Genomic DNA, 22,143 nt, shown 5'->3' on the forward strand with positions numbered 1-22,143 from the left:
TCATTGTGCAGGAAAAAAAAAGTGAAGCAGCCTATGAAAAAGCTGGAAATATTTGGAGTGAAGAGCAGCGCGCATTACAAACCGGTTCACCATCCCGCCCTCTTCCACACGAGAAATTTTTATCGTGCAATGATTACACAAATTGATTTGTATAACCAATCAACTAAAACCTTATGTTAGGTGCCATAAAAAATTCTAACAAAAATATAACACTGCAGAGCATGCTATCACCTACCATCTCATAAAATTTAAGCTCAAGCAACAACTTTTATAACAAAAAAAAAGAAATTTCACTAGTAAATAGTGCATTTGAATTTTCTCTTTTTTTCTTCTTATACAAGTTTTTATTTGAGCTCAAATTTTATAAGATGACAGATAACAGGCTGATGGCATGCTCTACACTATTATATTTTTATTCAAATTTTATGAGATGGCAGTGCCATCCATGACCATATGCAACCGTACAACCATGGCCCAAGGTCAAGTTGAACTGGATCAACAGAACCTGGCCCACTTTCATTTCTATGGCTAAGTTTCCTCCGGTGCAAAAAAATAAATGTTTAGAGTGTTTACTATTCGGTTTAATCCAACAAAAGATGAAATAGAAATATTGTTACCCTATTAAATCAGTTTGGACACTTTAAAATACATAGTAAAAAAATATAACTCTAAATATTATGAAACTAGTTTTATTGTTCTATGTTGACTTCCTCTAAATGTTGAAATTACTAATAACCATAAAATAATCACTAAAAACAAAAAAATCAAGATAAAAATAAATTGATCAATTGCACGACCATCCTTTTTCAAGAAAAAGGATCCAACCAACTAGCCAAATAATTTTCAAAAATAATTATAATTTATCATAGAAATATTTCCAGTAAGAATACGGTCCCCTACTAAACAGGCCTAAAACCACATTTGCAACATCTTAAAAAATCTTGAAAATTACTGCAACATCCAGAAACTAAATCCAATTTTGCAACATCTAAAAAGAACTACAGCAACATAAAAAAAAAACTAATGCAACGTCACAACAATTCAACTTGTTGGAACATCCAACGAAAGTTTAACGCAACATCCACGAAGAGCCATTGCAGCATATCATTTAATCTGTGGGACCATACTGAAACATCCAGAAAGAGGCATGCAATGAATCTAACTTGTTGCAGCATTGTTACGAGCTCGTGGACGAAGGGAACCAACAGCCTAGACAACGCCTGGCTGATGGATGACATGCTCAGATCCGTGCGGGAAGGAAGAAGAAGCATATACATCCAACGAAGGAGAAGCATATCTCGCTGAAGCTTTGGCTTACCGGAGAGGAAGGTGGAGGAGAGAGGGTATGCTCGGCTAGTGCTTTCGGAGCTTGGAGAGGGAGGGGTAGTCCAATAGTCTGTTCGGACGCAGCTTCCATCGCCGGCCGACGAGCTTCGCATCTACAGCGCATAGCGTTGATGGATCTCTAGTAGAGCGGCGTTGACGCTCTAGAGGAGCATGAGAGAAAGGGGCGAGCTCTGCATTTTCAGCGTACGAGGTTGATAGAGTTCTAGCAGAGCGTTGTTGATGGAGCTTTAGAGGAGCATGAGGGAAAGGGCGCTGCTAGGAATGGGGATGCGCTTGGTGGAGCGCTGGTGGCAATGGTAGGGAAGCCTCAGGTCTGGTCACCGGAGGGCTGCTGGGTATAGGGATGCGCTCGGGGGAAGAGCAGAGTAGGGTCGATGGGAATGGATGTTGGAGCCTCGCCGGAGAGACAACGCACACGTTGCCGGCAGGATCACCGCCAACACACACACGCCCAAGAAACTCACGCGAACACAATGCACACGATCTCGTTTTGGTGCTGCTGAATTGGCAGCGTTTTCTGTGTCTATTCCTTTGCTTAAATAGAACATTACATGAAAAGAAGAAATGGCCTCCAATCAGGCCGATCACACAACGGCTAATTACCTAAACATAGCTAGTAATCTAAAGAAAGTAAATCACTAATATTAGGCAGGCAAGGTTTATTGTCAACAATCTCCTCCTAAACCTTGCCGTGCTTGCTATCAATATGGATCAGGCCGATCTTTATGCGAAGCTCATGAAATTTGACTCTGCCTAGTGGCTTTGTCAGAATGTCACTCAGTTGCTCTTCGTTCCTGATGAACTCCACTTCGATCAGGCCTTTTTCAGCGGACTCCCGGACTAGATGATACTTCACCTCGATGTGTTTGCTCTGTCCGTGGAGTATCGGGTTCTTGATTAAAGCAATGGCGGACTTGTTGTCCACCCTCAGCAATGGCACGCTTGGCGCAGACCCCTGCACCTTTGCTAGCACTCGAGCGAGCCATAGTGCCTGACAGGCCGCATTCGCTGCTGCGATATACTCCGATTCGCAGCTGGATTGAGCCACCACTCTCTGCTTCGTGGACTGCCAGGTAATTGGGCTGCTGGCCAAGAAGAAGATGACCCCGGTTGTGCTTTTCCTTGCATCAACATCTCCTGCAAAATCAGCATCGCTGAATCCTATCAACAGCGCCTGATCTCCCTTCTTCCTGCCAAACCAGAGCCCCCAATTCCGGGTCCCTGCCACATAGCGCAGGATGTGCTTCACGGCGGCAAGGTGGTCCTCCCGTGGATCTTCCGAGAACCGGCTAACATACCCAACAGCGAAAGCTAGATCAGGGCGGGTGTTAACCAGGTACTTCAGGCTCCCAACGATGCTCCTGTATACCGTCGCGTCGACCGGCGGCATTGAACTAAGCTTGCTTAGCTTCAGGCGTGCCTCCATGGGTACCTGGCAGGGATTGCACCCGGCCATGCCGCTCCTCTCCAGGATCTTGCCAGCGTAGGCGCCTTGACTCAGCGAGATCCCCCCCGCGCTCTGCTTCACTTCAATACCGAGGTAGTAGTGAAGCAGGCCGAGGTCACTCATCTTGAACACGGTCGCCATCTCCTTCTTGAACGCCCTTATGTCGCCAGGGCTTGAGCCGGTGATCACAAGGTCATCGACATAGACCCCGACCACTAGCTGAGCATTGCCATTCCGCCTGACGTAGATGGCGTGCTCTGTCGGGCTCCTCCTGAAGCCGAGCGACAACAATGTGTCGTCCAGCTTCGCGTTCCATGCGCGCGGGGCTTGATGCAGGCTGTACAGCGCCTTCCGCAGCTTGAGCACCTTGTGCTCCTTGCCGGCGATGATGAAGCCCGTCGGCTGCTCGACGTAGACCTCCTCCTGTAGGTCGCCGTTCAGGAACGCCGACTTGACGTCCATGTGGTGCACCTCCCACCCCTCGTGCGCCGCGAGGGCGATGAGCAGGCGCACTGAGTCGAGCCTGGCCACCGGCGCGAACACCTCATCGTAGTCGATGCCATGCCGCTGCGCGTAGCCCTTCACCACGAGGCGCGCCTTGTGCTTGGACACCGCCCCGTGCTCGTCCCTCTTCACCTTGAACACCCACTTCACCCCGATCGCCTTGCGGCTGGGTGGGAGGTCGGCGAGGCACCATGTGCCGTTCTCCTCGATGGACTCCATCTCCTCCATCATTGCCTTCCTCCAGCTGGGGCTGCACTCTACCTTGGCGAATGAGGCAGGCTCGTCGGCGCTCACCACGTGCAGCTCCTCCACCATCAACGCGCGCGGCGCTAAGCCACGTGACGAGGCCGGCCCGATAATGTCGTTGATGCTGCGGAACCGGAGAGGTGCGTCGTCATCGTGATCGGTGTCCAGGTTGTCATCGTCGATGCCGTCCGGTGAACCAGGTTCCGGTTCGCCACCGCCCACGCCGGGGAGCGGCGACTGCTCTCCCAGTGCACCTCCTCCGGGCGCCTTGACGGCGTCATCGTCCTCTGGCGCGGCCTGGCCTGTGGTCGCGTACTCCACCGTGAAGACGTCATCGCCGCCACTCGGCTCGCTGTAGTCGCCGTCGGTGCCCCAGTCCCACTGGGCTTGCTCGTCGAACACCACGTCGCACGTCACGTGGACACGCTTCGTGATGGGGTCGTAGGCGCGGTACGCCTTGGAGCCGCGCTCGTAGCCGATGAAGATCATCTTGCGGCCGCGGTTGTCGAGCTTCTTCAGGTGCGGCGTCGTGTTCCGGACGTAGGTGATGCAACCGAATGTCCTGAGGTGGTGCACCGCCGGCTTCTTCCTGTGCCACGCCTCGAACGGTGTCATCCCGTCCACGCTCTTCGTCGGACACCGGTTCAGCACGTACATGGCGGTGCTCACCGCCTCGCCCCAGAACCAGCCAGGCAGGCCCTTGGCCTTGAGCATACTCCTCGCCGTCGCCACCACCGTGCCGTTCCGACGCTCGACGATGCCGTTCTGCTGCGGGCTGTAGGGCGCAGTGTGCTGACGATGCACGCCCTCAGCCGCGCAGTACTCCGCGAACTCGGCGGCGGTGAACTCTCCTCCGCGGTCAGTCCGGAGCGCCTTGAGCTTGACGCCGAACTCGCCTTCCGCCCGCGCCTGTATCTCCTTGATGGCAGCCGCGGCACGATCTTTTGAAGGAATCGCAGCTACCCACATGTATCTGCTGAGATCATCCACCATCAGCAGGAAGTACTTGTTACCTCTGGGCATCGCCGGCGAGATGGGGCCGCACAGGTCACCGTGCACCAGCTCGAGACGCTGCCGTGCACGGTACTCCGCCTGCGCCGGGAAGGGGGTCCGCCTCTGCTTGCCAGCCTGGCAAGCCTCGCACAGCTGGTCGACCTGCCCGATCTCCGGCAGGCCGCGCACCAGCTCCTCCCGCGCCAGCTTCCTCAGGGCCGCCATGTTGACGTGGCCGAAGCGCTCGTGCCAGCGCCACGCCGCCTCGTCACCGCGTCCGCGCACCGCCAGGCACGACGGCGTTGCCATCTTGATGCGGAGCACGTACAACCGATTGGCCGCGCGTGTCACCTTCGCCAGTAACTGGCCGCTGGGCTCCCGGATCCTCATCACCCTGGCGTCGATGTCGACCTTGTAGCCGCCCTCGTCAAGCTGGCCGATGCTGACGATGTTCGTCGTCAGCCGGGGGATGAAGTAGACCCCGGAGAACGACCGGAGCTCGCCGTTCTTGCACACGAACGCGACGGTGCCCCGGCCCTTGATCCACGCCACCGAGTCGTCGCCGAACCGCACGGTGCCGAGCACCGCCGTGTCCAGCTTCGAGAAGGCGGCCCTGGATCCGGACATGTGGTTGGTGGCGCCGGTGTCCAGGACCCAGGTTTTCGCCTCCCGCTCCTTCTCCTCTCCAAGGTAGGCAAACACCTTCTCCTCCCTGATCTCGATCTGGGCGCGCGATCCCGACGCCGTCGCCTTAGATCCATCGCCGCCATGCTCCTGGCCTGCTCCCTGCAACACCGGATCGACTCTGGGAAGTGGAGCGGCCGTCGATGGGGGAGGTGCCGGCGACCCGGCCGGCGATGTGCTGGTAGATTGCGGCGGCGGTGTTGAGGTTAGGGTTGGGGACGACTTCACGAGCAGGAGTGAGGCCTCCTCTTCATCTTGCGCGACGTGGGCCTGCTCCCTTCCGGGCTTCGACCGGCACTCACGGGCCCAGTGGCCCATCTTCCCGCAGCGCCTGCATTCGTCGCCAGTGGGCCGGTTTGAATTTGACGGCCCGCCCGAGCCACCGCGCCCACGACTGTGCCCGCGTCTTCCTCCTCCTCTGCTCGCGCCGCCGCCACCTCTGGCGCCGCCGCCGGAGTGGTTCTCCGCCTCGCGCTTCTTCCGCCGCGCGTCCCATTCCTCCTGCGTGAGGTACAGCTTTCCCTCGTGCTGCAGCGACGCCGGCGCTTCCTCGAACGCCTCCTCTGCCTCCTTCAGCCGGCCCGTCAGATCGGTGACCGACATCGTCGACACGTCGAACAGTGTCTTGATGGCGATCGTGATCTGCTTGAAACAGGGCGGCAGGCTGCGCAGTATCTTTGCGACGATCTCGGCATCCTTCAATTCCTCGCCCAGCGTGGCGAGATGCGCCGCCATGTTGTTCAGGCGCAGCGCATAGTCCTCGACGGTCTCGCCGTTGTCGAACATGGCGAGATCGAACTTCCGGCGCAGCTGCTGCGCCATCGATTTCTTCACGCGATCGTCGCCGATCCTCATGGTCGCGATCGCGTCCCAGGCCTCCTTCGCCGTATCCTTCTTGGCGATCATCGGCACCATCTCTGGTGGCACCGCACCGCACAAGGCGTCGAGCGCCATCATCTCCTCTTGCGGATCGGCGCCGCCCTCCTCGATCACGCTCCAGAGAGCCCTGGCCCTCAGCTTGACCTTCATCAGGAGCGCCCAATCGGAGTAATTGGTCTTGGTGAGGACGGGGTAGCTACTCCCGCTGCTCACCTCACGAATCACCCGCTGGATCACGGCGCCATCCTTCGAGGTGCCGTCGGCGACCTTCTTTCCGTCTCCCATGGTCCCAGGTAGGTACTAGTAGCTCTTGATGCCACTTGTTGGAGCCTCGCCGGAGAGACAACGCACACGTTGCCGGCAGGATCACGGCCAACACACACACACGCCCAAGAAACTCACGCGAACACAATGCACACGATCTCGTTTTGGTGCTGCTAAATTGGCAGCGTTTTCTGTGTCTATTCCTTTGCTTAAATAGAACATTACATGGAAAGAAGAAATGGCCTCCAATCAGGCCGATCACACAACGGCTAATTACCTAAACATAGCTAGTAATTTAAGGAAAGTAAATCACTAATATTAGTCAGGCAAGGTTTATTGTCAACAATGGAGAGCACAAGAGATGAGAAAAAAAAGTGCAATATCATCTGGCTGCCCGAGCTCTATGACATTGTTGATGTCGAGCAGAGCAGAGAGCAAAAGATTAGGGAAGAGGTGCGAAGCAACCAGAGGAGGACGGAGTCATCAATTCTTAGTCGGATGCGAAAGTATGTACTAGCAAGTGCACAAGTATTTTATATATGAGAAATTAATTCAGCATATAGTAATATATAGAAGAAAATATTAAACGTTTAAGTATAAAAGTTAAATAATAAGATATTAAATGTATTTTTAGAATATATTAAATATAAATATTAAATGTCTAGATATATAAGACAATTAATATAAAATTAAATGTATTTTTAGAAGAAGAAACATGAAGAATCTTTACATGATGGCCGTTTAATCAACTCGGTTAGACAATGAAGATCATTTGATTCTACTACAACTCATATTTTATAAGAGTATAACACAGATGAATAAAAGTTTTGAGCCTGGCTGAGCTTCCATTCACCGGACCAGTCAGAGCGTCTGACACGTATTGGAGGTACACTGACTATACAATAAAGTTAAAAAATGCTAACGTATTGCCGGCTTCTGAATACTAATATACGTAACAAAATTCACTGTACAGGAATTCATGATCACAAGTAGAATAGTAGATACAGAAGTCCAGATTACATCAGCAAACAAAAAAGAATAACTAATGCTAGTCCTCCCGGCTGACCGGCAACTCTTGGTGATGAATGAATCTAGGACCCCACCATATACGGTGAGTCTATTCTGCGTATAAATATATTGCAGTTTACTGTTACATCATCATTCAGTTACAATGTAAACAACTGTCAGTTATAATCCGCTACATAGACCAATTACAATCACATATCTAGAAGTACATAATTGCAACACGAGAAGCTAACAAGTTACGTTTTATATTATATTACAATTACAATTGTGTTCTTTAGAACTGTCACATCCCAAATTACGTAATCTCGTGATTAAGCTTAATCATGTGTTATTAGCATCATAATTAAATTAAAGGGGAATTATTTTGGAACATTAGAGTAATTTGTTTAAAATCATTTGGAGAGAAGAATTTTGGAAGAGAAAATAATAAAAATCGCATTGAAAATACTTTGTTTCTCTAACATGTGGGCCCCACAAGTGACCTCACCATCCCAACCACTCAAGTGGGCAACCCCACTTGCTCTCTCTCTCTCTCCTCCCTCACTCCACAAGCCCCCACCGTGTAGCCAGCAGCTGCAGCAGCCCCCTCCCTCTCACTCCGCTCTCAAGCTCTCTTCATTCCTCCCTCAAATCCGCCCACAAGAGATGGATTTAAGATATACATGTGGTACCATTGCATTCTCTAGCTCATGAGCTGCTCATCTATCCAATCCATTTTCGTTTTCGTGGAAGAATCGAGTAGTTCTTGACGTTCTTGAAGTTCTTGAGCTTTTTGGAGCAAAAATGGAGTTTTGAACGAATATGAACTCTAAAGACGTGTTGCTAGTTGATGAGTAAATTTCAGGACCCTTGGACTATCCCTAACATGTTCCCTTTATGTTTGGAAAAGATCGCAACTCGAATTGACCCAAAAATCCACTCGAGAGCAGTTTTTTAGGCTGACCCGGATATTTCGGCCTCACCCGGATACTCCGGGTTCAGCAGAAATCGTCAGTCGAATTGTGTTAAAAATTAGTTAGGGTTTAGAGTGCAAGATGGGTTTAGAATCATTTGGATATGGCATATACGCGTTTTTTAAGCACAGATTTGTAAAGTGAGTCAAATCACGTGAGGGGAAAAGTTGTAGAAGAACCCAAGTCTGTATCACCCTGATAATCCGAGTAAGCCCGTAGATTCCGGGTAGTTACGATAACGAATAACCGAGAGCCTCTCCCGAAGCCTCACCCGGAGTGTCCGGCACAGCCCGGATAGTCCAGACCAGCCCGGAGGTTCCGGATTAAGTTAGAATAGTGGCTAACCGAGAGCCTTCACCGGAGGATGACCCAGAGGCTCCGGAACCCGGATATTCCTGATTCACCCAGATACTTCGGGTCAGACAAGTAGAAGGCTATAACAGATCACCTCTTCCGGAGGTTCACCGGGAGGGTCCGAACCCGGATACTCCGAACCAATCCAGATACTCTGGATGGCTGTTATTTTTCCAGATTTCGTTTAGATCGTTTAGTATTGCATTGATTCGCATGTCCTATACTTCTAACATGTTGTTTACTATTGTGGTATATCTTGTTGCATTCATTCATGCTCATCATTGCATGCGTTCTTGTTTAGCGAACAAAGAGCCAGAGCGGGAGACGACCGTGGTCGAAGACGACTCCAATGTTTTGATGTAAATTGTTAAAATGATTACATGATTAAGAACTTGTAATATAAATATTAATTACTTACTCTTTCTTAAGCTATGTTGTGATGCTAATTGTTAGAAGTCATATGTTACGATTTTGGACACAAAACACGTGCCAAGACTACTGGGATGATATTCTGGTTAATCATCGAGGTTGTGATTATAAATAATGATCCTCTTGTTGATTAATTAGAATATTATTTAAATGGTTCTTACAAAAACTGTTCTTTCTAGAGAGTTTAGAACACGGCGATTTGATATACAGTGAGTTGATGTTCCATCAATCATGAATTCATGATCCTCCAAACGAAATCAGCAACTCAGGCTTGTGGTTAAAAATTGGATCGCGACGAACGTGATGAACGGGTGGTGCTTCCCTCATTGCGATCTTTCTTCCACATTCCTTCGAAGCTCAGGAAACATTTGAGTGGTTTTACCTGTTCAAACACAACCAACATAAGAACATCTTTTGCTAGAACAACCTATCTTCTGCTATGAAAGAACACTCACAATACAACGGAAAGACATTAACTGTTACCTTCCAACGGTTTCTTTGAGCTATTTCATTTTGGATAGCAGACAACCGATTGATGATTACTCTAAAATCAGGCCTGTTCGCAGGATTTTCACTCCAGCACTGCTCAATCAGCCTGTATTAGTGTCAAAGTCGACAGACAAGCAAGTCAGGTTCAAATAGACAAAGTTAAGCCATTATCCATAATGGCGTATGGAGGAAATAGTACATATTAAAATTCACACACCCAAATAGTTAGATGGAACACAACCAGCATAAGGGCATGTTTGTTTGACATTCTGCTTTTTGCTTCTAGCTGAAAAACCGATTTTTTCTTTTTTGAAAAACTGTTTTTGGATTTTAACTGTTGACTTGTACAACCAATTTTTAACTTATCAATGCACTAAAAGCCAAAAAAGCTCTTCTCAATCAGCTTCTCAACTTCTAATTCATTTCCTCATAAGTAGACTTTTCGCTTCTCCAGAAACCATTTTTCAGCAACCCCGTATTTGGGCTTCGGCTTCTGAGAAGCAGAAGCCCAAACAAACAGGCCCTAAGCGTGTTTGCTAGAAATTCAAAATGAAAAAAAAAAACATACTGATGCTCTAATGAAATTAAAATACATAAAGAGAGAGAGAGGATAAATGCTTACTCTCTTAACCCGTGAGCATAGTGCTTTGGAGGAGCTCTAAAAGGTGGCCTTTCTTTAGAAATGTGTGCCTTTTCAATTTCACCATTTTTCTTATCATGATAAGGAAGACATCCTTCAATCATCTGAAAAAGTTAAAAGAGTACAATAGTTGGAGCAGTTGGAATAGGATTGAGTGCTTTTCTTATGTTTAGAGAAATTATAACAATAGTGTAAAGGTTCTAACAGTGTAACCGCGTAACATACTCAATACTATACAAAATATGTAGGTAGCAACACAGTAACACATCTAGAGAATAGAAATGCATAATACTATCAACCGAGTCTAGCTCGGTGCGATGTGCGGGTGTGCACCACCACCACTGAGATTCAAATCTTCTTCGGCTCAGATTTGGGTGCCTTTTTCTTATTAAAAAGATACCTAGTCCTTCCTAGGTGTTCTTGAAAAAGAAAACAAAGAGAAATGCACAGTGCTATATAACAACACTTACCTCCTGAAGTATCAAAGCGAATGAGAAGACATCCACTTTGGTATCATACTCTTCATTTCGCATAACTTCTGGAGCCACATACCTACCTGTGGCATATTTACCAATTTTCAGTGCACATAGAAGGCAAACAAACAAAGGTGGGCAGTATTTTAGCATAGACTTATTATGAGCAACAATAAAATTTGCTTACAAGCATTGCCTGGAGAAGTTACTGCTTTCTCTTCTCTAACCTTTCTTCTCCATTTTAGCATCTTACACAAATCAAAATCAGCCACTTTCAGATGTCCAGTGTCATCCCTCAATATGTTTCTGTTGTCTTACACGATGGACATAGAAAGTCTTTTACCAAACCAGGCATTAAAAGTACCTCATGGGGTGTGCAGTAAAGATGCAAGCAAGCTTTACAGTAAAAATATAACATGAAGTACTCACGAAGGCTCAAGGTCACGGTGGATGATAGCTTGAGGTTTATGTTCATGTAAGTAACTCATTCCTCTGTTACATTTCACAAAGAGACACAAGTTAGGTTTACTTTATAACAACAAAAGGTAGAATTCCAATAGAGTTTGTCTCATATCCAGGTTATGGCTGGCAGACCTTGCAATATCAAGGGCAAACTTCACTGCATATGATGGGGCCAGTGCTCCTTTCTTATTCAAGTGAGTGCGCAAATCACCCTGGAAATAAACATTTTGATAATTCTCATCAATTCATGAATTAAAGATATGCACTTTGATACTCATGTGCAGGCATATTTGCAGTTTGCTTCATGTTACAGAAATATGTTGCTAATGAAGCTAGACATTTCTGAAGTGTTGAAATAATATTGCTGGTAGTTAGGAAGAAGTCAGCATACATCACATCTGATCTTAGCCGAACAAATATCACAAAATTGAATTAAATACACATTGCCAACTTGCACTGATCTATTGTACCCAAATATTGCCACAAAGAAAGAAGCTGCTAAAACAACAAAGTAAAGACTGATTGCACATTGCCACATTCTCGGTAGGACAAATACTGCCTGAACAAAAGAAACAGCTAAAACAAGGTAAACAATGATTAGAAGTGTCAATTGAGAATGAAACAATTTACTACTCATGTCTATACATGACCAGATAGCTACAATAACAAGAAAGCCTGGATCCACAACTAGAAAGGTTAGCCTAACGCATTAGCTCATATAGCGACTGATCAAATGGGCCTCTCAAATACACAGAATAATGCCGATTTTAAAAAGCATGGTGTCCTTAAGGCAAACCTTGCGCAGAAATTCCATGACAATCATCATTGGGCTGCTTTGTGTTACAGCACCCAAAAATTGCACGACATTTGGATGCCGTATAAGTTGTAGCACATCTAGCTCATCCCTGAATGCCTGCCTGCAATGGAAGAAACCCATCAAAACTGTCAGGAAAATACAGCTTTGGGGATGGAAGGTACAATTCAGTGAAACAAAGCCAAGATAGACCAAAAACAAAATTAACAACTCCATAGAACCAACCCACACTTTGTTCTCGTCCATAATTAGATCATCATCCAGCTTCTTAACAGCAACAGGAATGCCCCTCCATGTTGCTTTCCTATATGTACCCTGAGAAGCAAATGGAAACTATAACGAAAAATAATTTTGACAGTAATAGATTCTGATGGAGAAACTCAACTGCTTTGAAAATGTAGGTACAGAAAGTAGATCAAGAGTTCAATAGCATATGATTGGTGGGGTCAACCAATTGCCAAGGTATGCTGCTTAACGCTAGAGTCAACCAATTCAAAGATTCACAGGAAAGAAAGGGAAAGGTATATACAAACCTTAGATATATTACTGGAATTAGTGAAATCAAGCTCATTTGGGTCAATCTCGTATTCGGGAACTTCACGACCGTTGTTCACATGCATAGGAGCAATCTTCAAGAAAGAAGCGAGTGCTCAGAACACCTGAACATAACAGCACATCAGGCAGAGGCAACACACGTACAGCAAAGTACCTTAAGCTTGGAGCCATGCTTCTCCAAGATCTTGATCACATCATGATTCTGGTAATGCATCGCATCCGCCAATGGCTGCCAGATAGTAGCAACATTCAACTAATGCAGCAATTCACAACAAAACATATATGCACAAACAATATTATCTAGAATACATGTTCCACGTGATTAACATAGCCTACAATTGCATCAAGCACACGTATTGAATTTCCCATTGAAACTCCAACTTTATAGTCAAATCTTACTCCAATAAATGAATTCTACGGTCCTCAACCAAAGTAAGCAAGTGGACCAAAAACAGAAGCAAAAGGCTAAGCAGCCCGCACCGTGCTGCCCCACTGGTCCTCGACGGCGGCCTCCGCGCCACGCTGGAGGAGTAGCTCGACGACGTCGGGGTGGCCCTCGCATGCGGCGATGTGCAGCGCCGTGCGGCCGTCGGAGTCGCGGAAGTTGGGGTCAGCGCCGCCGTCGAGGAGCTCGCGGATCCCCTCCGCGTTGCCCTCGTGGGCCAGGTACATCAGCTGGAAGCGCATCACGCCGTTCGTCTCAGCCTCCGCCGGCCCCTCCGCCGCGCCCGCACCACCGCCCTCAACGTGGTCGGGCGCCAGCGACGACTGCCTCCCCAGCCTAAACCGCGGAGTCGGCGGCCCCGCTGCCGGCGCGACAGGCTTCGTCTCCATGGGGACGGCTCGGCAACTCTAGGGTTCGGGTTGGGAGATCGGATCGGACGGAGACTTTGGCGAGTGAATTGACCAGAGCGGAGAGGGGACGGGGGAGCGGATGAGGGGTTTGGGAGGGGAACTTGGAGTAACCACCGGGATAGGGATGGCGTGGGTGGGTGTGGCTGCTGAGCTGGCAACAGGCGGCCAACGAACTCCCCGGTATGAACCGAAATTGAAACAACGGCCACGGGATATAGCTCGGATGAGCGGCTGACAGATGGGCCCCGCTGGGATTCGCTCGGATGCCGCGTATCAGACTGCTCCCGCCTATGCGTTTTCTTAGGTTGCGTTTAGTGTGTTGGTTGAAGGTAATTGTAGGAGAGAAATGGTGTTTAGGACAAAGAGCTTAAAAATTTTCTGCTTGTTTTGTGAGAGAGTTTTTGTGGGAGATGAATGAGAGTTTGCGAGGAAACTCTTACAAATCTTTTTTCAGAGGAGGGATAGTAATTGGATACGAGTTATGTATATAATGAAAGATGATTATATTTTATCTATCGTTGTAACTTACTCCCTCCGATTACAAATATAGATCGTTTTAGACTTGTACATAAGGATTAAGAAAGTAGAATAAATGATCTTGTTGCCCTTTCATTTATTCTATATTGGAAAAGATAACTCATTTATTTACGAGAGTGGTAGTATTTATTAAATAAGAGTAAGACGGGAACGAAAGAGAAAAAAATACATAGAAATTCGAGAATAACTTATATTTAAAGAATAGTTGAGAAGGCTAAAACAATATATATTTGTAATCAGAGGGATTCCTCATTTCTAAACCCACTAATCATACAATGAGAAATAACTCTCTCTTTAATTCCCTCACTTAATTCCTTTCGTATGCCACACGAAGGATTGGAACTAAAAATCAAATTCTGCAAGTCATGACTTGTGAGTGCCTTCCCATCGGTTGCCAAACATGCGTTAGGGAGCTAATTACTTTTGCTGCAAGTCATGACTTGTGAGTGCCTGAGTGGACTAATGGCCCCCTGTAGATACATGACGAAGTTATCCTGCTCTAGAGTGTTTTAGAATTCAACAGGGTCCCGAGAACGCTCGTTTCGTTTACGAAATACCATCGTAAATCTAAAAAGTATACATCATGAAGTATATTTCACAGCGAGTTTACTCGCGTCGAATTTCAGATACTTCCGTAATGGTGGAAAAAAATCTGAACTCGAATTCAAGGATGACGTGATCGCATGATAGCTGATGCTTTACCAGCAGCAAGGTAGGTACTTTGCATTGTAAAGGTCACTCTCAAGCCAGCAGGCGCGGCATGACTGCCTAGAGCTTAGGTTCACAGGGATTAGGGTGAGAAGATCAAACACGTGGCCAAGACAAGATGAATATTCGTGCTAATAGAAAAAGACATATTGGAGATGTATACAGGTAAGAGCGGTTAGCGACCAAAACATCGCAACTGCAGTATGCTGTCACTATAAGGCAGATAGGAAAAACACTTTTAGGTGTAGTTGCTGTTGCCTGTAGGCGTCGAGACAGGACAAGGACTGCTATGACGTCAAGCCTTCGGTTTCGTCACTGCTAAGCGGAGCGCGGGGTGACTTAAATACTATTGTTACTAGAAACTTTGATAAAGTATTATTGGGATCATTGATTCATTGGATTGTTGATTTATTATTATTTTTTCTTGATGTGGCGATATTTTTAAAGAAATATTTTTCTACAAACTGACTCAATTGTCCTCCCTCTTCTTTCTTTCCCTTCTTCCTCACCTACCACTGTGACCACCTCCTAAACATGCTCGCGCTTCTCTGGTCGAGGGAGGACGCGCGCCGCCCCCCTCGCCCTCCCCCTCTCCGGCACGAGCGCGCTCGCGTCCAAAGAGCTCGTGGTGCTCCACTCCCTCGTCGTCGTGCAGACGTCGTGCAAGCTCCTCGTTTTCGACCTCGCCCCGTAGCTCCTTGCGCTCGCCAAGCTCAACTCTGGCGTAGGCGCCGGTGCGGCCACGGCCTTCGTCACCGACAGTGCCGAGGACACCGATGGAGCGAGCCACGTGCTCCTCTCTAGGCGTGGCACCGGGGCCGTCCCTGTGGTAGCTGTCCACCAAAGGGAGAGAGAAGGCGCATCGGGAGAGGGGGCTCACCGGCGGAGGGAAATGGCCGAAGAGGGGGACCGTAAGGGCGGTGGAGGAGAGCTGGATTTGACCCGCCGGGGAGAGAAAGAGGTGGCCGACCGGAGTGAAGGAAGCCGGAGAGGAGGGAGAAGGCTGGAGGGAAGGGGAAGGTCGAGCACGGTGGGATTCACCAACGGCTCAGAGCTAGGCAAGCTCAGTAGTGCGCTGGTGGGGGAGGAGATGGGCTCGGTCGAGGTAAAGAGGTTAGCCGGGGCTAGAGAGCGGCCAACACGGCGGGGCTCATTGAAGGTGTCATCGCTGGCTGAGGCTGGGGCGCGGCCAATACGACGACTGCTCTCTGGCCTCTCATGGAAGGACATACAAGTTATCTTGCCATTCAGTGGTATTTTATCAAAGTTTTTAGTAATGATGATATTTAAAAGTGCACCAGTAATAAGGATGACAAAAAGTTAATTGTCTTGGCGGCGCGCGGCGGGAATCAGGTAGTATATTATACAAGTACTCTGCAAGTCTCCAACTACGTATTATATCAGATAAGATAACTACATGTGTTGGCTACATGCCTATGCTCATTTTGGAAAGAACCTGACAGACGAGCGTGTCTCTATATATGGTCTTCAATACCCTGGACTAAATCGGGAAGGGCATCTCACCAGGAATATTAGTCGATTGACATTTTACACCTTAAGCGCCTGCCGCCCATGGAATTCGTCATGTTTTCCGGAACGGGCCATCGCTCCTTCAGCCTCCTGAACCTGGAGAGATCACATATCTAGCTAGCTACCCTCTCCAGAGCTGAAAGGCCATTGCTGATTGCAGCAATTAGCAATCAGATTGCTGACCTAGTCACGCGTACATTTTCGAGCTGCAACTGCTACAGTAGAGGCCAGAATAAATACAATCATTTATCTAAAAAAATATTGGTTGACTTCGCTTGGGGCATACAATGATACAACTACATACTAGCGACAGTTTCAAAGACGAACAAAGAGAAACATGAGACTAACATAGTCTAAAGCACGTAACAGAAAGCGCGTACCCGCTGAACCAGCCGCTTCCACGATCTAATATGGCGACCAGAGGTACAGCTAGTACACTGGCGATCAGGACTCTCCTGTTCGCTGGATCAATTTAGTTAAGATACTTTAAACTCTACTTTTTTTTTTATTGTTGGCCTCTCCGAACATACACCTATATATATAGGCTATTACATTTATTTATAAAAGGTGATAACTAAAAAAATCTTTAAACTAACAAGAAAATGACTAACCAAATCTTCTCCGACTAAACATAGAAATAATAACTTAGAAATCTACTAATTTAATTCCAAACTTATCTCAAGTTATTGTTGTAGATGATTCATGCTTGGATTTACGTCTCTAATAGACAATACCAAATTTTCTCCGACTAAACATAAAAATAATAACTAAGAAATCTACTAGGGGGAGGGGGCAGGATCGGTGGTCTCTAATATCAAGTAATATGGCCGGCGACCAAAGGTCCAGGTAGGACACCGGCGATCATGACTTTCCTGTTCACTGGATCAATTTAGTTAGGATACTTTAAACTCTACTTTTTTTATTACTTGCCACCTCTGAACATACTCCTGTCTCTCTCTGTATATATATAGACTATTACATTTATTTATGAAAGGTGATAACTGAGGGAACCTTCAAACTAACAAGAAAATAACTAAACAGATCTTTTCTAACTAAATATAGAAATAATAACTAAGGAATCTACTAATTTGATTCCAAACTTTTCTTAAGTTGCTGCTGTAGATGATGCTGGCTTGGATTTGCGTCTCTGATAGACAATACCAAATCGCCCAGCATTGCACATGTGAGACCAGGTGTCTCCCCGTCATCCCAGCCGCCTCCTTCAACCCGAATTAACCTCCGCAACACTGAACTACACTTGAATGGATGAAGAATACATAGAAGTACTTTTGCAGAAAGAGCAATGACTTACAGGCTGCGTGCTCAGGACACCAACAACAGGTTGCAAGATAGCATTACTGCTTTCTGAATTGATTTGTCCTGGAAAAACGACAGCTTCGTATCAGCGATCACAACACCTCACGTCAGTAGCAGCAATGGAGAGCTAGAAACTGCCATGGCAAAGCAGGGGGGAAACGTGTGGAGGCTTTAGAGTTGAGAGTACTTACAGATGGATCCAAGATGCGCAAGATGAGCACCTTCGGTGCTTCACTGAGGGAGTGACGGTGCAAGAGGAAGCCGAGCCATTCCTATCGAAAAGAAATGCCCACAGGAACAAAGATGCCGAGCAGCTTTGATGAGCCCCCTGTGTAATGTCACATTTTGGCTGCCCCAGCTTAGGACAATGCTGAGGAAAACACACACAGAACTGCTCAACAACAGAACAATGCACAGTAGGCAAGTATCAGTATTCAGTGACTAGTTTGGTGGATGCAAATGTTTTACCAGACATCATACAGATCATGAGACCATGGACATTTTCTGGATCTGTTCACATGAAAAATAGGTATGATGGGCAAATGTGGTAAACACACCAAATTTAACCTTTTTCATCTGAAAATCCTGGAACAAAAACAGAATTCTCAACAACATAGGACTCGAATTCTAGCCAATAACTCCTCCTAACACATGCCAACAGCAAAGACTGCAGCGGCTTATTCCTTGGAAATGGAGGGGGGGGGGGGGGGGGGACAGAAACAGAAACCGTTCTTTGCTTTCATTTTTTACTAGTACAAAATTTTGTAGATGATATTGTATGAAACTATCAGATCCAAATAGAACTTTATATCATGCTAGAGCACTTTTTTAGTTAATGTCATGTTCAACATGTAAACTACATGTTTACAAGTAGTGATCAATTTTCGTGTTGGATATATATGACAGGCAACTATTAACATTTTGCAGCCCAAAGAGAACTATCAGATACTCTTTGCAGTAGGCCAATCAGATCCAAAGAGAAATTTATCTCAACTTTGGAAAAGGTGATCATGACAACCACCGTCCCCGCTTTATAAGAAGTTCATGCTTGGACCCGGCTTCTCCAAGTCGACATTGAGCAAGGTAATAACCGCCAGATAAGATCAGTAACAGGTTAGCCTTGTTCAACAAATGTCTGCTGTAGAACCCTTGGTTCTGGCCCATGTCATACAATGTGTTGGATTCATTTACACCAACGACCCCCCTCAGAATTACCTACAACAGCAGGCTACTTCTGGCAGGTGCCGAGCTGAAACCATCTGCAGTTGTGAATAAGCCAAGAGTTGATGTTGGTGGCACTGACCTTAGGGTGTTCTACACATTGGTAAGCTAAGATATATATGCTATCTCATGGAACCATATGCTAAACGTTTTATATGTTGACAATATACTCCATTAACTTTTTTTTAGAAGTTTGAACTCAACCCCTTGTTTCATTTTTTTTTTCAGATGTGTTGACCGCCTTCTAATCAACAGAAACTGACCTATCATTTGTAGTTTTTTTTTTCGACATATCACTTGTTAGTTATTATGGAACCAAAAATGAATGTTATATGATGCCAACTTTCCTGGAGAGGACGACGATATGATATGGAATCCGTAAACATAACTACGTTTATGTTTATCTCTTATATAAGGCTAAACAATTCCTGATCTAAAGCATGTACAGGCAACTCCTGATCTAAAGCATGTACAGGCAACTCTAACACTATGATCTCTTATATAAGGCTAAACAATTAAAGAAGCACACCTTCATATTGCAACCTTCAGTATAAATATGTTCTACATGTCTCCAACTTTACCGTTTATCCAGAGGTCAACAGTCATCTTTGAAATCACAACTGAAATTATGCAAACAAATGGGGACCTTAAAACTACAACATAAATGACGGACCAAGAACCTACCTAAGATAGGATTACAATTTATGAGTAATCATATTACCTCAGAACAAGAGAATCGTTGAAACTATCAAACAAAACAGGAGTACTTTTAATAAGTACAACTAAATTCTAAGTATAGATATAATATTAGAGCCTTCTTGCAGGTCAGGAGCTCATGTTTTACGAAAGACCAGAACCAAGATCTGGCATCCACCGCATGGTATTCGTGCTGTTCCGGCAGCTTGGTAGGGGGGCCGTTTTTGCACCAGATATGCGACACAACTTCAATTGCAGGAACTTTGCACGTCAATACCACCTGGACATTGTGGCTGCCACATATTTCAACTGTCAAAGGGAAGCAGGATCTGGCGGAAGAAGATTCAGACCCGAAAGGTCTGAAGGGACAATATAAAGACTGTAGACCATTGCACGATCTTTCTATTGTGAAAGATTCGAAATAATGTGCATTATAGTATCAAATGCACTGTAATATTTGTACACGCAACACGATATATAGCTTTAACTACCATCGCATATATATGAAGAAATCAATAATATTCAGTGTACTCATAGCTGTGAGTTCCACAGAAACAGATTTACATTTTGTTACTATACAGTTTAAATTTAAATTTTCTGAGAATAGGTAAAAGTAGCTTTTCATAAAACTCGTAACTGTGAGTTTCATGAAAACAGATTGTCGTAATTCTTCGTTTAGTCTAGTCCAAGAAACCAAGGTTTTAATTGGTTTGGTTTATGAAATCAAGCTTTGCTTAAAACTAAGATCCAAACAACCCCTTAATTTCTTGACAGATTGTTGTACAGAAAAATTGTGTATTCGATGATGAGACGGAAAAATGTCATTGTGACACAAACTTACTAAAAACCCCAAACACCGTTACTAATGTGATAGTTTGGCTTACTCGGAAGAAAAGCAGGTGGCGCATCTATGGAAACTATTTGCAATCATCTCCACTAGTGCGGCTGTGAGGGAGCAAAACTTTGGTATCTGTCATTTAGTGGCAACTTCCATTCACACTACACTGCAAAGAGATCATTTAGTTCCGTGTTAACTTGCATGAAGTGGTTCAAGACTTTATACTATGCTCATATATTAAGCTACAACCATTTTCTTAACCATGTAATGCAGTTGATCAATTAGCAGTTAAGCATATCTTTATGTAGGGAAAATTATGCTTCTTATTATATGAATGAAATGATTCAAACTTACAGCTGAACCAGTGGGAATGAAACAAAACCATTTGCCTGCAAGGAGGAAAGCATCTACTGTTTCCACAACACTCCAGAGTTTTATTCTCAGTATATGTTCTATAAAGACCCAAGTTAAGAAATCTGAATGAGCAAGTACATAGCGTGTCCCGAGCAGGCTAACCTAGAAAAAAATTGATTCATTGGTCATTTGACATTTTTCAGTTGCCAAAGAAGAGAAATAACAGAATTATCAATGGCAGCCAGCCTTCAATTTCAGATATCAGTGACTCATGAGTTAACCTAGGATACCCAAATTGCAGCAGTGGGCACCTGCTTCTGTTACCCAACAAAAGATAAGAGAGGAACAGTTCACACGTCGAGCTTCAACAGAACACACGTACCATCTCTTCTTCTGCTAAAACTTAAACCATCCCTGAAATCCATTGGCATCAATGGAAGCACTAGAATTGTCACGCAGCCCGGTGTTGATACTATCGGAACACCAAACCATCATCTAATTCACCCAAAACGAACACCAAGCGCTGCTGCTTCCAGATTATACGAAATCCAACGAATATTGAAGGCGCTACCTCACGCGCCGCACGGAGGAGGAGGCAGACGCATGGTGGAAGCAGTGGCGTGAACGGTGTATAGGTGGACACGGACAGCGGCTTCGACAGGAGGGCTCCATAACGGGCCTCGATCCCCGTTCCCCGACGGAGAATTCTTCTATTAGGGGACGGGAATGGGAGCATTTTTTTCCTCACAGGAAGTTTAACGGGAAAAAATCCCCTCTGTCGGGTATGGCGGGGCGGGGATGGTTACCCAGCCCCTGTCCCCGTTTCCCTACGGGCCCCCGTATTGATCTGGGCTTATGTAACCCTAATTGATTCAGCCCAAAAAAAGTTCTGTGAGCTGTGGGCTGTAGCTGATCTTTAGGCCTACTGATCCTCCACTCCTCCTGTCAGCCGGCCCACTCCAGTCTCCACTCGGGCCGCACGTTCAAGCTACCGCGACCAAGCCTCTGGCCTCTGGACGACTGGACGGTTCTGGGCTTCTGGCCACTCACCGGGCACCGGCTCACGCCGCTCACGGCTCACCAGCACAGTCTGCAGTTCTGCACAGATCCTCAATCCTCATCCTCAGTTCCTCACCCACTCCCACTCTCCCAGCCGCCAGGCGCCAGCGCCAGCCGCCGCCAGGCCCCCAGCGGCACGCCTGCGCCCAAGCGCCCCAGCGGGCAGCGGCACCAGCGCGAAGGCAGCGCCTGGCCCTGCACGGCTGCGCCCCAGCGGGCAGCGGCACGCCACGCACCAGTCGCTGGACGAGCCACGAGCAGGCAGCGCGCGGCCTGTGCCCCACGGCCCCAACCCCCAACGTCGCGCTCACTGCTCATCATCCCGCTGTCAAGCTCGCGCACGACGCACGCACGGCAGCAAGCAGATCGAGGCACACCTGGCCGCCGTCCGACCCGTCCCGCCGTCAAGCTCGCGCACGGCGCACGCACGGCAGCAAGCAGATTGAGGCACACCTGGCCACCGTCCGAC

At 46.7% G+C, this 22,143-nt stretch overlaps 2 protein-coding genes across 2 annotated transcripts; one reads left to right on the forward strand and one right to left on the reverse strand.

The window, feature by feature from the left end:
• Positions 1-9,231: 9,231 nt before the first annotated feature.
• On the reverse strand, positions 9,232-13,596 carry LOC133920665 (integrin-linked protein kinase 1-like). The gene is made up of 12 exons (XM_062365264.1): positions 13,040-13,596; positions 12,714-12,788; positions 12,538-12,633; positions 12,234-12,319; positions 11,987-12,107; positions 11,323-11,402; positions 11,158-11,220; positions 10,916-11,034; positions 10,726-10,811; positions 10,238-10,359; positions 9,610-9,721; positions 9,232-9,508 (listed from the first exon to the last, which is right to left on the reverse strand). Exons 1-12 carry the CDS (start codon positions 13,391-13,393, stop codon positions 9,404-9,406), a joined length of 1,419 nt encoding a protein of 472 aa, XP_062221248.1. The 5' UTR covers positions 13,394-13,596; the 3' UTR covers positions 9,232-9,403.
• A 4,630-nt stretch (positions 13,597-18,226) lies between these two features.
• LOC133885088 (protein HEADING DATE 3A-like) lies at positions 18,227-20,416 on the forward strand. Its single transcript, XM_062324727.1, has 2 exons — positions 18,227-18,836; positions 19,539-20,416. The coding sequence occupies exons 1-2, from the start codon at positions 18,669-18,671 to the stop codon at positions 19,797-19,799; spliced, it is 429 nt and encodes a 142-aa protein (XP_062180711.1). The 5' UTR covers positions 18,227-18,668; the 3' UTR covers positions 19,800-20,416.
• The last annotated feature ends 1,727 nt before the right edge of the window (positions 20,417-22,143 follow it).

This window comes from Phragmites australis, chromosome 1, assembly GCF_958298935.1.
Source record: "Phragmites australis chromosome 1, lpPhrAust1.1, whole genome shotgun sequence".
In the NCBI taxonomy this organism is placed as follows: Eukaryota; Viridiplantae; Streptophyta; class Magnoliopsida; order Poales; family Poaceae; genus Phragmites; species Phragmites australis.

Coding starts and splice junctions, on each gene's coding strand:
- LOC133920665 (XM_062365264.1), bottom strand. CDS start 13,393: ATGGAGACGAAGCCTGTCGCGCCGGCAGCGGGGCCGCCGACTCCGCGG. Junction 12,789..13,039: donor AGGACCAGTGGGGCAGCACG/GTGCGGGCTGCT, acceptor ACTATCTGGCAG/CCATTGGCGGATGCGATGCA. Junction 12,634..12,713: donor AGCATGGCTCCAAGCTTAAG/GTACTTTGCTGT, acceptor TCTTTCTTGAAG/ATTGCTCCTATGCATGTGAA.
- LOC133885088 (XM_062324727.1), top strand. CDS start 18,669: ATGTCATACAATGTGTTGGATTCATTTACACCAACGACCCCCCTCAGA. Junction 18,837..19,538: donor TGTTCTACACATTGGTAAGC/TAAGATATATAT, acceptor ATATAATATTAG/AGCCTTCTTGCAGGTCAGGA.